Here is a 17,817-nt window from a genome sequence, read left to right as displayed (position 1 = left end):
TTCAGGTGAAGTTCAATTTCCATGAGGCTCTAATGGAGGAAGCTGTACAAGTTTACTTTGGACTGAACACTGATAAGAAGGCAAGGTATTTCCAAAGAGTGGCTAAGCTCAAATCCTTTCACCAATAGAACAAACTGCCTGGCCCAGAGTATCATACAAAGACATTCTTACAACCTGGGGGGTAATAAGGGCTCTCAGGCAATTAGGCTCATCCCTAGAGGCCCAGGCGCCATCCCTACTCACAAGCTCTGAGGTGACCACACAGGGACTTCTTCCTCTGTTTCTTGGTCTCATTCTTCCTGGTCTCCTCCAGCTCATTCAGGAGAATGTGGAGGTGGAGGAGCAGGTCCGAGGAGGGCATGCAGAGCATGGCATAGTGGGTCAGTTCTTTCACCGGGTGTCGGTTCTGGGGCTCTCGGAAATCAGCAGGATAACAGTCCATCCACACGGTGAAGATGCAACAAAGGCTGCTGTGGGCAGATTGGTGACAAGAAGAGTGAGTGCCTGCCCTCCCTATCCTGGGCCTCCCATAGCCCCTTTCTGCAAGGACTGCTGTATGCACACTTACATGGTGGGAAGCAGGAGGAGACTCCTGCAAGCAGGCTGATCTTCACCACCCACGTCTAGAAGCTTCTGATAGATAATTCTCCAATATTCTCACTGTGATAGGTAACAAGAAAGAACTGATTTAGTACACACAGCCCTCCCTGTTATCCCTGAGAGTCCACAACCACACCACAATTGTGTCCTCTGCCACCACGCTAATCCCAAGGCTCTGCCCCTAATGGAAAGCACAAGTGGTGTGCAAATGAGAAATGTGCACTTTGAATCAGAAGCCTCAAAGATACCATTTTGAACGAAGGGGCCTTTTCTTTGTGCCACAGTCCACTTACTTCTTTACTTGTTCATCTTCCTCGGAGTTAGCGCCCGGGAATCTGTACCTATGGGAGGACAGGAGGAAGTCACCTCTCAGCTTCTCCTTTTCTGCCCACACAGGACACATATGGGATGGGCTCATTCCCAGATGGGAATGGAATCTGACACATAAACAAGTGAGATATGTCTATACAGTTAAGTGAAAATTCTTCTATGAGAGGTATATGTATTTGGTCCAAAGAAAATGTGCCAGTGGCTAATTCCTCAAATTCTGGCTCATCAGGAGCATGAGATCTCAGGTGCACAGTCTGATCAGACATTAGTCAGTAAAAGTCTAAAGACACTAATTTTTAAAAGCCCAGAATAGCACCTATGGTTCAAATGCTGTAGTGGTATCTCTGAGCACTAAAGAAACAGAAATCAGGCCCTGAGTTCAGGTTGCAGGACTGGCACACACACAAAATCATAAAAGCTTCAGGGGTTATAAATATGTAAAGCCAACATAATCCCTCCCTGATGTCTGTGATTCAGCCTCCAGTTCACCTGCCTTCCCCACACCCCAGCCTTCCCTGGGTCTACATTAATCACAGACATCCAATTTGTAATGAAACCTTATTTACTCATGGGAAATGTGATTTCCTAGAACCTCACCTAGGGGAGGGCAAAAGTCGTGTGCCATGGGCACATGCCTGTAATCCTAGCCCCTCAGTAAGCAAGCTTCTGAGGTTCCCGTAGCTTTTCTGGGAAATGTCCTGGGCAGACCACTACTAAGAAAGTTGGCAGGGGGTGCACTTCTTTGTCTCATGCCAAGCTCCTGTGAGAAGACCCCCATGAAATCAACAGGTTCAGAGGGGTGTCAAGTTTTCCACAACTCAGCAAGGTGGGGCTGAACAGACCAAGATGCGAAGGAAGGGGGAACACTCACTTTTTGAACACAATAGCCAGCACTTGCTCCATTGCCCCCCACTGTCTATAATTGTGGAGGAAGTTTCCAACATAGAAGAGATCGCCTCTCTGGTAGGCAGGGACCAGGTTCATCACCAGCATGTCCAGCAGGCCTGCCTCAGGGCTTCATACATTGCATGGCACATTCAGGGTCAGGCCTGACTCATTGGCACACTAAGGTAGGAAAAAGAATCAGAAAAAATGATGGAAATGAGAACACTTCCAAATGAGTAATTGTGATAGAGTGGATTGAAATCTATGCAGAAAGCATTATCTCAGTATAAACAAATCACCTAAAAAGGTTCTCCTGGGGACTGCATGAAGCCCTGGGTTTGATTCCTCAGTATCCCATAAACAAAAAAAGTGTGAAGTGGTGCTGTGGCTCAAGGTTTAGAGGACTACCCTTGAGCAAATGAGGCTCAGGGACAATGCCCAGGCCCTGAGTTCAAGCCCCCAGGACCAGCAAAAAAGAAAAAAAAAAATCCAGGGCTGATGACAATAGCACCTCCCTGTGAGAATACAAGATTCTTTCCAACCCTCCTAGATGGGGAGAAAGTAAGTCACAAGTGAAAAGAGGGCAGAGAAAAGAGGAAGGCCAGGAGGGAATTTTTAATGCATTACCTGTGTTAATGACTTTTGGGATAGGATCGATTTCTTCATCTACAATGAATGGCTCTGGCCTGGGGAAGACCTGGACGTCAGCGGTCAGGTGGCCACACTTGAACACAGCATGGAAAGGCGTATATGCCAGGTCTATCAGCTTTCTAGAAGATGATCATGACTGGTTAAGGGAAGAAGAGTTCACATGTGGTACACATAAAAGGACTGTACACATGAAAGTAACATTTCAAGATGTAAAGTTGGTTAAACCTTCGCACTGATTCCAAAACTAAATCTACTTGTGAAATGGAAAACATTTTGATGTTTTTAAAGAGGAAATTTCAATTGAGAGAGAAACCCCAGAGCAAGTTAAACTTGGGAACAGCTGAGTCTTTTTAAAGCATGACCACCTTATTTTACCTGAGAAACGGGCAACTGTGGAAAAAAAAAAAACCTGTTAGAAATAATACAGTAACTGAGAGGTTGCCGAAATAGCTCAGTTGGGAGAACGTTAGACTGAAGAAATAATACAGTAACTGTTCTTCTTGGTTGTCAAATTATAATATCAGATTGTCAAGAAGCCCCCACCCCCCACCCCTCAAAAAACAACTTTAAAGCATATACTCACCCAAACATAGACTGCACGTTTTTCAAGCACAGGGGGCCATCAATAGTAAAAATTTGCCCTTCACCGTTGTTGAGGTCTATGAGACGTTCAAGGCATTCCAGGGAATCGGTGCTCTGAAGCTACAAAGCAAGAGAGGACACCTTTAAAGTAGAACAAATCACCACATCACTACCAGCACACCAAGGCCACAGCCACTGTAACAAAATGGCCAATAAACGGTTTGTTTGGTTTGTTCTTTTGGTTCTGGTACTGGGGCTTAAACTCAAGGCCTTACACTTTTTTTTTTTTGTCAGTTGCAGGGGTTGAACTCAGGGCTTGAATGCTGTCCCTGAGCCTCTATGTATTCAAAGCTAGTGCTCTACCACTTCAGCCTAGAGCTACTTCCAGTTTTTTTGAGTGGTTATTTGGAGATAAGAGTCTCAAGACTCAAGTCTCAAGTGGAGCCACAGCTCCACTTCCAGTTTTTGGGGTAGTTTTGGTAGATAAGAGTCTCACGGACTTTCCTGCCCAGGCTGGCTTTGAACCATGATCTTCAGATCTCAGCCTCCTGAGTAGCTAGGATTACAGGTGTTGAGTCCATGAGATGATTTTCTTAACAGTCAATATCAGAAGGAAGTAACAACAGGGGCTGGGAAGGTGGCTCAGTGGTAGAGCGCTTGCCTTGCATGCATGAGGCCCTGGGTTCAATTCCTCAGCACCACATAAGCAAAAAGAAAAAAGCCAGAAGTGGTGCTGTGGCTCAAGTGGTAGAGCGCTAGCCTTGAGCTGAAGAGCTGAGGGTCAGTGCCCAGGCCCAGAGTTTAGGCCCCACGACCGGACCCCCCCCCCCAAAAAAAAAATACAAATAAAGAAGGAAGTAACACAACAATTGTTCTGTGTGTGTGCCAGTTCCTGGGCTCAATTCCAGAGCCTAGGTGCTGTCCTTGAGCTTTTTGCTCAAGGCTAGCACTCTACCACTTGAGCCACAACTCCACTTCCAGATTTTTTTGTAATTTAGTGGAGATAATGAGTCTCATGGACTTTCTTACCTCAACTATTGCAATCTGCCTCAAGGTTACAAGAGGTACTTCATTCATAAGTAGTTCTGCAGATTCTCAGGAGACCACAGTTAGTAGCCATACAGCATCTTCCCTACAACCTCTTCCTGACATGGTTTGGCAAGAGCCATCAATTATCAGCATTTTAGAGAGAGAAAAACTGAGGTAGAGTGAAATAATTCCTGACTCAATGGGAAAAGCAGGAAGTATTTAATAAAACACATCAGAAGCCAGGTGCTGGTGGCTCATGCCTGTAATCCTAGCTACTCAGGAGGTTGAGAGCTGAGGATGGCAGTTTGAAGCCAAGCCTGAGTAGTAAAATCTGTGAGATCTTCAGCTCCACTAAACTACCAAAAAAGCCAGAAGTGGAGCTGTGGCTCAAAATGGTAGAGTGCTAGTCTTGAGCAAAAAGCTCAGGGACAGCATCCAGGCTTTGATTTTAAGCCCCAATCCCTGCACTACAACAAACAAACAAAAAGACCTATGTTCCCCCTTCCAAAAAAAGCCCACCCAATGTAAACTTGTTCAACCACTTTGGAAAGCAGTATGGAGGTTCCTCAAAAGACTCCACATAGAGCTCCCCAATGACCCAGCAATCCCACTTTTGGGCATTTACCCAAATGATCACAAACAAGGCCACACTAAAGCTACCAGCACAACTATGTTTATTGCAGCATTATTTACCATAGCTAAGACATGGAACCAACCCAGATGCCCCTCAGTAGATGAATGGATCAAGAAGATGTGGTATATATACACAATGGAATTCTATGCCTCCATCAGAAAGAATGACATTTCCCCATTTGTTAGGAAATGGAAAGGCTTGGAAAAAATTATATTAAGTGAAGTAAGCCAGGCCCAAAGAAACATAGGTCCCATGGTTTCCCTTATTTGCAATATCTAGTATAGGTATGAGTCAAGCGGAAAAAGTCAGATAATGTGATGTTAGGAAAACTAAACCTCAAATATGTATTTTAATGTTTTTGTTTCTTTCATGCATGTATTTCTAACGCATTTATAAGATTATTTCTTTGTTGCTTTGTATGTCCCTCCCCCACAGTGTAATCCCCGCTTTCACTATATTTGATGTCAGTATAACATGTGGAGGAGATGGGGACAAACAAGTCCTTTAAGGATTCAGGTGGACCTGTGGCAACAATGAGAAGTACAAAATGTCATGTCAAAACCAGCTTTACAATGTCGGTGGGGGGGGGGGGGGGTATGATTGGGTGGGAGGGAGGGGGGAGGCTGGGAAGGGAGGTGAAGGGTAAACAAAGGAGGAGGCTGCAATGCTTGGCAAGAAATGTATGCATTATCCTGCCCATGTAATTGTAACCCCTCTGTACAGTATGTTCTCAAATAAAATAAAATAAAATTTAAAAAAAAAAAAAAAAAAAAAAAGCCCACCCCCGCAAAACAAAAAAAAAACTAAAGTATACCTCTGTCAACATTTCTGGAGGAATGGACAGAAAAAAGAGAACATCTCAACCCTTCATGGTCATCAGCAGAATGGGCATCTCCAGCTATACTCTCGGAGAGGTGAGTGTTGTTATGTCAAAGAGCATGTGAAATCAAGTCTTTTCAAATCTAAATGTTATACGGTACGCAAGAGTGTTCATTCAATACACTGACAAATAAACAAAGCCCTGGGATTCACCTAACCCATCTAAAAAGCAGTTAGCAGAAGGTATTACCTCTTCCAGGTTTGCCATGCACATGATGTATAACTTAGACGGGAAAGGGAAAGGCAGCGGGAACCTGTTGCTGTCGCTCCTTTGATTGTGTGTCGCTAGGGAATGTCGCAGGGACCCTCTACCAATGTCGAGACAGCCGTCCGTCACCAGAACGACCTGTGTGCAGAGGACAAGTATCCATTAAGCCACATGCCCAACAGCTCCACCCAGGTTTGCTTTCACTGCTACAGGAATGTGCAGGGAGCTTTGTGGGGTGATGGGTATGTTCTAGGTCTTAATTGTAGTAAAGATATACATACATGCTTCCATTTGTGAAAATCTAGCAAACTGTGTGATTTATTTGTTTGTTTATGTGCCAGTCTTGGGGCTGGAACTCAGGGCCTGGGCTCTATTTGTGAACTATTTTGCTCAAGACTGGTGTTCTTCCACTAGAGCCACACCTCTACTTTTGCCTTTTTACTGGTTAGCTGGAGATAAAAGTCTCACAGACTTTCCTGCCCAGGCTAGCATCAAACCATGCTCTTCAGATCTCTGCCTCTTGAGTAGGTAGGATTACAAGCATGAGCCCCTGATGCCTGGCTTATTTTTTTTAACTGTCTTTTTTTTCTCTTGGCAGTCATGGTACTTGAACTCAGGGCCTGGGTGCTATCCCTGAGCTCTTTTTGCTCAAGGCTCACACTCTACCACTTTGAGTCACAATTGCACTTCTGGTTTTCTGATGGTTAATTAGAGATAAGAGCCTCATAGACTTTCTTGCTGGGCTGACTTTGAACCTGGATCCTCAGATCTCAGCCTTCTAAGTTACTTGGATTATATTATACATGGGAGCCACTGCCCCGGCTAAAATTATCTTTAACTAGTTATACCACAGGGTTTTAATTCAACGTCAACTGATATGTAGAATACACTTTGATCAGTGTCAACCTTTCTATCATTTTTCCATGTACTCCAAACTTATCCATCTGAAGTTTTCTAGTCCCAGTTTCAATATGTACATTGAATATTATGACTGTTTTTGTCCACCGTTCTTTCTCTCTCTCTCTGCTCTCCTCATAGACAAGACCAAACCATGTATTTTGAATTTGTGCATTTAAAACAAAAATGCAGGTACTAGAGCTTGAACTCAGGGCCTGGGTACTGTCCCTTAGCTTTTCCTGCTCAAGGCTAGCACTCTCCCATTTGGCCCACAACTCTACTACCAACTTTTTAGTGTTTAACTGGAGATGAGAGTTTCCTCTTTCCTGCCTGGGTTGGCTTTGAATGGAGATCCTCAAATCCTAGTCTTCTGAGTAGCTAGGATTACAGGTGTGAGCCACTGGTGTCCCACAAGAGCAAGTCTTTATGATTCTCTTCACTTTTTAGACAACTCAGTTGAGATGGTTAGAAATTTGCTGAATAACTGCTACATTGAGATAATGAAGAACAGACACTATTGTTCCATGTTTACAATTCTACCACACAAAATTATGATCCGTCCTTCAGTGAATAGTTATAAATTCTACTGTGAGCCCTTTGTCTTTATAGAAACAATATAAATTTTCAGTACATCAATTTACCAGGAAAATACTTCCCTCGAGGCATAGGTCTGCTTTCTGAACACATTAGTATGACTTAAATTGGTGTGATACAATTACAGTGATTTAATGCCTTCTTTAAAACCTGTACAAAATAGTGTAAAATGTAGTTTGTGGAGTTATAACGTAGGCGGTTAGAGCCTGAGGAAAATCAACACTACAGTGGTTAATGATTTGTATGTTTTGCACATGTCCTCATGCATGTGTACATGCACTCCTAGTAGCTTAACCTCAGGGTCTAGGTGTTGTCTCTGAGTCTCTCTGTGCTCAAGGCTAGCGCTCTACCACTTGAGCCACAGCACCACTTCTGGCTTTTTCTGTTGATGTGGTATTGAGGAATCATCCCCAGGGCTTCATGCATGCTAGGCAAGCACTCTACCACTAAACCACATTCCTAGCCCTTTTTTAGCTTTTTCATTCAAGGCCAGTGCTCCATCACTTGAGCCACAGCTCCACATCGGCTTTTTGCTACTTAACTGGAGACGTGTCTCACGGACTTGCTAGCCTCAGCTAGCTTCAAATTGAGATCCTCAGATCTCAGCCTCTTGAATACCTAAGATTTACAGGCCAGTTTGGGGGGGTCTATATTTTCTCTTCCTTTTTTCTTTCTGCTGCCAGTCCTGGAGCTTGAACTCAGACCCTGTGCATTGTCCCTGAGCTTTTTTTGCTCAAGGCTAGCACTCTACCACTTGAGTCATAACTCTACTTTTTTTTTTTTTTCTTTTTTGGTTAATTGGAGATAAGAGTCTCATATACTTTGCTGCCTGGGCTGGCTTTGACCAGCAATCCTTGAATTTCAGCCTCCTTAGTAGCTAGGGTTACAGGTATGAGCCACTAGTGCCTGGCTCGTTAATGATATTAACTAAGGACATTGAAAAAAACTAAGCATTACCTGGCAAGGGATCGGACCGCCCCATTCTTGCTGAACAATGTTACAGACACCAACCAGTGCGGACTCTAGGCATGTCTTGTCGTAATCGTCCATGTTACTCAGTGCTTCCTTATTTGGCGAGAAAAAAATTGCTCATTATTCTCTGCTGTTTTGTTATTAGAAACCAATATAAACTGTACGAAGTCTGAGTATCATACAGCGAACACTGAGTTTCTGTAAGCCCCAAGGCATAGATTCCAGAAAACACACACACACACACACAAACACAGCAAAACAGACTTCCTCTACTGTAAAGGACAATGAAATAAGCTTAAAGCAATGACCAAAATGTATGGACTATTAACCATAATCTCCTAAACACCATTCTGTGCACTTTACACGGATTTAATCATCCTACCATTGTTCACCCTACTTTTAAATGAGGATTTTTTTTTTTTTTTTTGGGTCCGGTCATGGGGCCTGAACTCTGGGCCTGGACGTTGTCCCTCAGCTCTTCAGCTCAAGGCTAGCACTCTACCACTTGAGCCACAGCGCCACTTCCGGCTTTCTTCTTTTTGCTTATGTGGTGCTGAGGAATCGAACCCAGGGCCTCTGGCATGCAAGGCATGCGCTCTACCACTGAGCCACCTTCCCAGCCCTAAATGAGGAAATTTTTAAGAAGTGGCCTGACTCCAGAGCTTCTGCTTTTACCTCTTACACCTCATTCATTACATTGCAATTCTCTAAATTTTAGAACTGCTAAACACCAAAAAATCTTCAGCTAAATAACTTATAAGAAAACCAGTACAAGCAGAGTGGGGTGGCTTACGCCCGTAATCCTAGCTATTTGAGAGGCAGAGATTGGGAAATTGCTGTTAAGAGGCTGGCCTGGGGAGAAAATTCACAAGACTCTATTTCAACCAAAGACTAGGTGTGGTAGCACACACCTGTTATCCCCACTGACATGGGGAAGCACAAGTGGAAGGATCAAAGCCCAAACCATCCAGGGCATAAACTGAGACTATCATCTGAAAATAACCAGTACAAAAAAGGGTTGGAAGTAGGACTCATGTGGTAGAGCATCTACCTACCAAGCATGAGGTCCTGAATTCAAGACTCAGTACCACCAAAAGAGTTCACTAGTACAATTAAAAAAAAATTTAAGTCTCATAAAGATGCAAGATAATAAAAGGAAAGCTTTAATAAAAATTAGTAAGAATTCAGCCGGGCGCCAGTGGCTCATGCCTGCAATCCTAGCTACTCAGGAGGCTGAGATCTGAGGATTGCGGTTCAAAGCCAGCTGGGGCAGGAAAGTCCGTGAAACTTCTATCTCCAATAAACTACCAGAAAACCGGAAGTAGCACTGTAGCTCAAGTGGTAGAGCGCTCGCCTTGAGCTGAAGAGCTGAGGGACAGTGCTCAGGCCCAGAGTTCAAAGCCCACGACTGACAACAACAACAAAAAATTACTAAAAATTCAAACTACATTAATCCTGCATTTCCAAATTGCCCAACAATTATTTAATTGCTCAGTTTAATTTCAGAAACACTTATTGTCTACTCACTGGCCAAGACACTGTGCTAAGAACTATAGGAGATATTAATGGTTTAAAGACATCTGGCTAGCTCACAGAACCCATAAATATTATAGATCACGACAGACAATTTGCCCCATGAAATTAGAATGTGTTTGTGATTTTAACTAAGCATCACTATCTCGCAATACAGTGAAATTTGGGAAATTATGTAATCACTTAATCACAATAAAGAATTTGAAAAAAAAATAAAGACATCTGGCTTATCTCAGAAAAATATCTTTGAAAGACAATACCTATTAAGATTTTAAAATGACAACATTGAGCTGGGTACTAGTAGCTCATACCTGTAATGCTAGCTACTCAGGAGGCTGAGATCTAACGACATTTGACGCCACCTTGGGCAGGAAAGTCCATGAGACTCTTATCTCAATCAACCAGCAAAAAAGTTGGAAGTGGAGCTATGGCTCAAGTGGTAGAGTGCCAACCTTGAGCAAAAATTTCAAGGATAACGCCCAGGTCCTGAATTCAAGCCCCAGGATGGAAAAAAAGAAGAAAAAGAAAAAAAAATAATACCTTGGCATCTATAAATGAATACTATCTGTTGGAGAGTAAGCATCATTCTGAACTTTCTAGAAGAAGTTTTTGTGTGTGTGTGTGTTTTAATAAGGGCTATTTTTCATTACCTTAAAATTGTATGAGAAAGTAGAAAACAGCAGAATGGCAAAAAATGTTGAATTTAGGGACTGAAGCATGGTATGCTGAAATCTTCACCTTTCCTAAGAATTCCAGAAAATGGACCATGACCTTTCTCTGCTTATGTAGTGCTGAGGAATCGAACCCAGGGCCTCATGAATGCGAGGCAAGCACTTTACCAGTCAGACACCTTCCCAGCCCCCATGACCCCTTTCTCTACCTCATAGCTTTACAAAAGAAAGGCCTAGGACCTATTGGTTATGAATTATGCTTTATAGCTGTGCATATTAAGTGCCTGTATATTTATTATTAAATAATTCTAAGGTCTAAAATCAGTACACTATTATCATACTGCTTTCTTTCCAATCAACTTGGGTCTTTATTCCTTTTTGTACCTGCAGGGTGTTATAATCTCTTGTGAAGGGGACCATCAGCTCCCAAAGCGATGAGAAAACCACTAATGCTGTGAATTCAAGCTTGTAGTTTGTGGCCATGTGCTCAAACAGCATTGTCAACCCATGGGCTGCAAGGTGCTTCCGCTGGTATTCCTCAGACCCCTCGACTGACACAGGCCAAGTCATGGAGAGGGACACGGCCATCACCACCACTGTTGGCATGGTGAACAGAATCCAAGCGAGCCCAGTCAGAATGCAGACAACAAGCTACAAATAGTGAAATGCTGTGGGGAAAAAAAAGTCAGAAGTGTCACAGAAGGAAAGCAGTATCTTTTCACCATAACTGTAACCAATTTTCCAGAAATAAGGCAAAATAACCCCTATATAGGTCAATCTGCAGAGAATTCTGGGAGAAAGAAGACAGCAGCCTAATTCACTGGGAAGACCACTCCCAGACACGCTCAAAACACACTATCTACACCTGTGAATCAAGGGCTACCTTATTACCAGTGGGAAAAAGCATTAAAGGTAGGCCTTACTTCCAACTTTCAATTGTTATATAAAATATGTATTTATTTATATAATATACATATACTTACACATATACATTTATGTATAAATACATATATAGAGGGGGGAAGAGAGAGATACACACACACACACACACACACATATACACACTCGTGGTTCACAACTGTAATCCTAGCTACTCAGGAGGCTGAGATCTGGGGATCATGGTTTGAAGCCATCTCAGACAGGAAAGTCTGTGAGACTTTTATCTCCATTTAACTACCAAAAAGCAAGAAGTGGAGCTGTGGCTCAAGTGGAGCTGTGGCTCAGGTGGTAGAGTACTAGCTTTGAGTGGGAGGCGGGGGTAGAAGGGGAGCTAAGGATCAGCACCCAGGCCCTGAGTTTAAGTCTCAATACTGGGGTGCATGAACGCACGTGCACACATGCACGCGCACACATGCACGTGCTTGCTCCCACGGGCGCACGCGCGAGCGCGCGCACGCACAAACACACACACACACACACACACACACACACACACACACACACACACTATAGCTTAATGCTGGTGGCCTGTAATACTAGATACTCAGGAAGCTAAGGTCAGAGGCTTTCATTTTGGAGCCAGTCTGCTCATCAGTCATGAACCAGCAAGTTGAGGGAAAGCATGAAGCCCTGAATACAAGCCCCAATAGCAGCCCCAAAGTAAAATTAAATAAATATATAAATAAAATGTAATTTGGCTCCTGTGAACCACTATGTACTAAGTTTACAACAGCTCCCTTATAATTTGAATTTTAGAATTTCACACATCCGTGCTTGGGCATTGTACCAGCAAGCAGTCTGGCTATTGTTAGACATTTTGAAATGAATTCCAAAAAACAAACAGTGAACATTACCCTTGTATAATGTTTTTACATCTACCTAAAGTCTTCCACAATTGTATATGACACAAGCAATGTGACTATGAAGTTGTACAAAGTATACACATATAGTCCTGTAACCCACTTTCCTTAGTTATGTATTTTTTTTTAAGCTGGGTCATTTACTTGTAACTACATGCTATTTCATTGTGTCAACAGACTACAGTTTCTCTCTCCTTTCCTTCCCTTTCCCCTTCTTTCCTTTCCTTTCCATTGTAGAGCTTGAACTCAGGGCCTGGCGCTGTCCCTGAGCTTTTTCACTCAAGCCTAGAGTTCTACCACTTGGAGCCATAGCCACTCTTCTGGTTTTCTGGTACTTCATTGGAGATGAGTCTCACAGACTTTCCTGCCTGGGCTAGCTTTGAACCTTGATCATGAGATCTCAGCCTCCTGAGTAGTTAGGATTACAAGTGTGAGCCACCGGCGCCAGGCTCCTGGGCTGGCTTTTAACTGCTTTTAACTCTTCAGATCTCAGCCTCCTAAGTAGCTAGGATTATAGGCTTGAGCTACTGGTGCCCGGCACACTATAGTTTCTTAACAGAGGATCAACAAGTAGTATCCACATTAGTGGGTCTCTGTATTTGTTATTTCTTTATTTTTGTGCATAGAATTTTTTTAAAATTTTGTGAGTGTGCCAGTACTAAGATGGGAGTCTCTAGGATTCCATCTGGGTTGGATATGAGATGTGATCCTCTAGGTCTCAGCTTGCTAAGTAACTAGAATTAAACGTGACTGAAAACAATGTTTTAAACAGGGGGTTAGGAACACAGGTTAAACAGCAAAAGCGTTTTTTTTTTAAACCTCATAATAGACATAGATGTTTCAAATAGTTCAGATTTCCACATTAATAGACTAACCAGAAAAAAATTCACTCCTGAGAAGTTCCAAATGTTTAACAATTTTGATAGACAAATTTAAATTTGTCTCCCTCATCTCTGCCTATTAAAGTTGTTTGTGCAACATAACCCTGTTAAAAATGTCGTAGCAGCGCCGCTGCTTCGCTCTTTAGTCATGTTCTCTGTGTGAGACAGAACACGGTGTTGGATGGATGCTTGAAGAAAAGTGATTGAAGCATCTCAGCAGCTCTACAGAACACCGTCCAGCTAAGGCCCGCATCAGCGGCTCACGCCGGTCATCAACAGGAGGCTGAGAGCTGAAGATGGTGGGTCGAAGCCAGCCCTGCCAGGAAGCCTAGTCCTTGAGACTTTCTTTTTTTTTAATCTCCACTAACCTACCAAATAAACGGGATGTTCAAGTGTGGCTCCAGTGGTAGGGCGCTAGCCTTGAGCTCAGGGACGGGCTCAGGCCCTGAGTTCAAGGCCCCAGAACCAGCGCTAGAACCAAACAAAACCCCTCAGGGGGCGAGCCTCAAAGCGTGGGCCTCGCCTGAGTCTCCCAGCCGCCGCGGAGGCCGCAGCTACCTGTCAGCCTTCTCCCGGGCAGACGTCTGGCTGCAAATGTGCTTCCATACGGACGGCGACGGGAGGTGCCCCCCACAACCGACAACCAACCTCTAAAATCAGTGAAAAGACCTGGAAGTCCCTCCTGAGGAAAGCGGGGAGAGAGGGGCCCAAAACGGGGCGAAATGGGGCTGTTCACACAGCGCTCGGCAGTCCCGGGTCGCGGAGCGCAGGGACCCCGGGAATGGCGCCCCAGAGCCGGCGCGGGGAGGCCGCAATGGCCGGGCGCGGGGCCTGCGCGGCTCTTCTCACCTCACCCTCCGCCTGTGTCCCTACAACCGACTGAACTCAGGCCGCCGCCGCCGCCTCCACTCACCCCAAGCCCATCGCCGGCCACAGTCCGTCCGCTTCAACTTTCCGCCTGGGCGCCACAACCGGAACTATAAGGGCCGCGGGACCCCAGGGAGCCCGGCGCCGTCGGCGTCGCGAGAGGAGCAGACGCGGCTTCGGGGGCGGGAGGGGCGGGAGGGGCGGGGCTTCAGGCTGGTCGGGGAGGGGCGGGGCTGTGGCTCGGCTGGGCCACTAGGGAGCGCGTCCTCCCCAGCTCCTCTCCGCGGGGCGGGTAGGGGCGGGGTTAGGGGCGGGGCTAGGGGCGGGGTGGAGAGGCCCCACCCTCTCCTCGCACAGCCCTAGGAACACAAAGCCCTCTGGAAGGCCTTAGACACCAGTTTATTTCATCTAGTGACACAGGACACAGGGCACCAGAAAATTGGAAGGGGAGCTGTGACTCAAAGTAGAAGAGCATTAGCCTTGGGAAAAAAGAGCTCAGAGACAGTGCCCACATGAGTTAAAGCTCCACGACCAAACAGAGGGACAGACAGACAAACAGAGAAATCCCGCATAACTCCATTCAGAAAATGTATCTGGATATCTAAGAGGTTTTTCCTATTCTTTCACAATTCACTACATAGTACCACATCATCCTGATCCGCATTTGGCTACCTGGAATCTATTTGGTGTTTTATAAATCATTCCACATGCTCCCATAGAACATGAACAGCCACACCCCCACTCACCAATGGGTTATTCTACAGTAAAGCCAATAATATCTCCATACCATCTCCATGGTCAGCTGCATCATCTTTTCAAGTATAGCTGTATATGGTTTCAATAATGCACACATGGACCACCCACAACTAAATCATTTGCATAAATATCAAATGCTTTCATTCATGAAGAAAAAAATCTGCTTTGCTTTAACAAATATATTCGAAATGGTCCTTATCTCCAGAGCATTTTTGAAGAAAAAAAAAGGCAGAATGGAACCATGAAACTTGGAATATACGACTAGGAATTATCTCATTTAACTAAAAAGAAATAAGCCCTACCTTTAAACATATGGAAAACTCATTAAGCCATTGAGAAATGTGTGTAAACTGCATAGGTTCTTTGGCATGTCGGCACTGGGTCTTTAACTCAGTGCCTTAGCATTATTGCTGAGCTTTTCTGCTCAAGGCTAGCATCTACCCATTGAGCCAAACATCACTGGTCCATGAGACACATGGGATTAACATTCTAGGGTGTTTCACAAAAGAGAGTTACACAAAGTCTCAACAGAGGCTCATCTTAGTGACTCATTTTAGTGTTCAGGTTGAAGTAAGTAGAGATAGAAAAATACTACATGTCCTGATCCCCAGAGAGAAAAGACTCAGCCTTAGCATAGCAGCTGATGTCTGCAGGCTTCTTTGCTGTTTTCTTATGCAGGTAGTGGGTCATGAATTTCCTGCTCTCACTTCACTTGTTCCTGCTCTTGGCTGGTGCTCTGCCACTTGAGCCTGACCCCAGTTCTTTCTTTTTGAGGGTTAATTAGAGATTATAACTTTCTAGTATGGAGAGCAATGAATCATTCAAACCCAGCATTGTGCCTATTTGACAAAATTGATGGCCAGGAGTTGATGTGTGAAGGTAAACTTCATTTTTTTCTTTTTCTTTTCTTTTCTTTTATTTGAGAACATACTGTACAGAGGGGTTACAATTACATGGGCAGCATAATGCATACATTTCTTACCAAGCATTGCAGCCTCCTCCTTTGTTTACCCTTCACTTCCCTTCCCAGCCTCTCCCCTCCCCCCACCCAATCCTTCCCACCCTCCCCTGCCCCACACCGACATTGTAAAGCTCGTTCATTTTTTTCTATTTCATATCTGGACCTAATGTATAAGTCTGGCCTTTTTGCTTAAACTAATATATAATTTTCCCATTTCTATACATCTCTTTTCCCTTGGATTAAAGCTACCATTGCACACATTTCAGGTTTAGATGTCATTATCCTTTGTACCAGTAGTGGAGTTTGAACTCAGGGCCTTGAGCTTTTGCTTATTTCCTTGTTCAGTGCTTAAACATACAACTTGAGCCATGCTACAAGTTCCTGACTTTTGCTGACTCAGTGAATAAGTGTCTTTCATATTTGTCTATGGGGGCTGATTTGAACCTCCTTCCTGAGGAAGGACAGGGCAGTCTGGAAGATAGAATAATTGCGATGAGCCAGGACACCTGTCATGTCCTCTGAGTAAGTCCCTCTGAGTAAGTGCTCTTTCTTCTATTGATGATGGCTTTTACTTTTCAGTATACCTAATGCCTATGTATTTTGTCAAATACTTTTCCCCCAAAGGAGCTATTCAATGTAATTTTCAGGTGAAATTTACTTACATATTTGGACAAAGCACAATGGGTGAGCATAAGCACTTGAATTCCCTGTTACAAGAAAGTCCCCTATAAATTACATTTAGTCTGACATTTGTCTCAATAGACAGAACAACTTTCAAGGACATCTGGTTTGCTATGTCCTAGAGCTTTAGTAGTGGCCTGATCACCTCATGCAGGCATGGGCTGGGTTCCTTGGCCCTCACAGTGCACTGAACTCTTCCCTCTATAGCCAGTAAGTGCTCTTGGACAGCTCCAGGTCACTCTGTCTTTTGCCCTTACTCAGGAACCATGTGTCTGGGACATCAGATTGTACACGTAAAAAAAGCCAGAGTATTCAACATCCATAAATTTTACAACATAAACATATATCTTTAATAAATTTAGAAGAATAAAAAGAATGCAAATTTTACAACAATCAGGACAAAAAGAAAAAGAGAGATATCCCCAGGGAGAGGGGAGGGAAGCTCTAAGGCTAGGTCGGCTTCTAAGTTGCCTTCAAACATAAATTCTGCCTCAGAATCCTCCAAAGTATCTAGCTCCTCATGAAAGAGAGGATTTGCTCCAGCAAAGGCTGGAGAGGCAGATTCTAATTTCTCAGTTGGAGATTGGTTCTGCTGCAGCAGGACAGATTTGTCCAGATGTTCAGTGAGGACAGATTCACTTTCCTGAGCTGCATCTAATGTTGGGACCTCACTCATTGGTTCCCCTGAGCACAGACTGGGGACATTTTCCATCAGCCCCACGTGTGCTACTCCCTCCAGCACGCCAGGAGGCGTGCTGATTTGACCCTTTTTGAGCTGATCTGGGCTGCCTGTGAAAGTCACAGGAAGACAATCACTATTACCTTCTTCTTTCTTTGGGGTCCCTACAAGTTCAGCTCTGTTACATGTGGGCTTCAGAACCACTGTCTTATCCACAGGACTCACAACCTTTTGGGGCCTCACTGCAAATGCATTCAACCCCTCTACATGCACATGCATTGTGTAGTCCAGTGAGGGCTCCAGATCCCCATCCATCAACATCCTTGACATCACCGAGGGCTTCTTTCTTGGGAGGTCAGGAGAAGCTGCTCTATGGTGGCCAAAACCTGAGAAACAGAAATAGGTAAAGGAGTTTGAGAATGGATTCTGGATGTTCAGGTGGAGTTCAATTTCCATGAGGCTCTAATGGAGGAAGCTGTACAAGTTTACTTTGGACTGATCACTGATGAGAAGGTAAGGTCTTTCCCAAGAGTGGTTAAGCACAAGTGCTTTCACCAATAGAACCAACACTGCCTGGCACATAGTACCATAAAAAGACATTCTTACAACCTGGGGGGTAATAAGGGCTCTCAGGCAATTAGGCTCATCCCTAGAGGCCCAGGCACCATCCCTACTCACAAGCTCTGAGGTGACCACACAGGGACTTCTTCCTCTGTTTCTTGGTCTCA

At 44.2% G+C, this 17,817-nt stretch overlaps 1 protein-coding gene and 1 long non-coding RNA gene across 11 annotated transcripts in view; both read right to left on the bottom strand.

Annotated features, from left to right (window-relative positions):
- The window catches only part of LOC122114364 (integrator complex subunit 14-like), a 39,856-nt gene extending 25,722 nt beyond the window's left edge, over window positions 1–14,134 (bottom strand). For 2 of the 10 annotated variants that reach the window (XM_042687494.1, XM_042687495.1), the window contains exons 1-4: window positions 1,802–1,988; window positions 894–941; window positions 569–660; window positions 244–470 (exon numbers count right to left, since the gene is read on the bottom strand). Coding sequence is in view for 6 of the 10 variants with exons in the window: in XM_042687502.1 (XP_042543436.1) it covers window positions 1,985–1,995; window positions 2,443–2,585; window positions 3,050–3,168; window positions 5,781–5,936; window positions 8,247–8,354; window positions 10,850–11,071 (759 nt within the window). In the remaining 4 variants the exon portion in view is untranslated. Of the gene's footprint in view, window positions 1–243; window positions 475–568; window positions 661–848; window positions 942–1,801; window positions 1,996–2,442; window positions 2,603–3,049; window positions 3,169–5,780; window positions 5,937–8,246; window positions 8,355–10,849; window positions 11,134–13,994; window positions 14,010–14,058 lie in introns of those variants that run through there. The other 8 variants (XM_042687497.1, XM_042687501.1, XM_042687502.1 and 5 more) reach the window with 7 other exon arrangements.
- Window positions 14,135–16,732: 2,598 nt separating this feature from the next.
- On the bottom strand, window positions 16,733–17,817 carry LOC122114370. The gene is made up of 2 exons (XR_006148572.1): window positions 17,768–17,817; window positions 16,733–17,475 (listed from the first exon to the last, which is right to left on the bottom strand). It is a non-coding gene; the product is annotated as an uncharacterized LOC122114370 (long non-coding RNA).

The sequence above is a fragment of the Dipodomys spectabilis genome, unplaced genomic scaffold (genome assembly GCF_019054845.1).
Source record: "Dipodomys spectabilis isolate Male_0828 unplaced genomic scaffold, ASM1905484v1 ptg000108l, whole genome shotgun sequence".
Taxonomy (NCBI): Eukaryota; Metazoa; Chordata; class Mammalia; order Rodentia; family Heteromyidae; genus Dipodomys; species Dipodomys spectabilis.
This window is presented reverse-complemented; position numbering and strand designations above follow the sequence as displayed.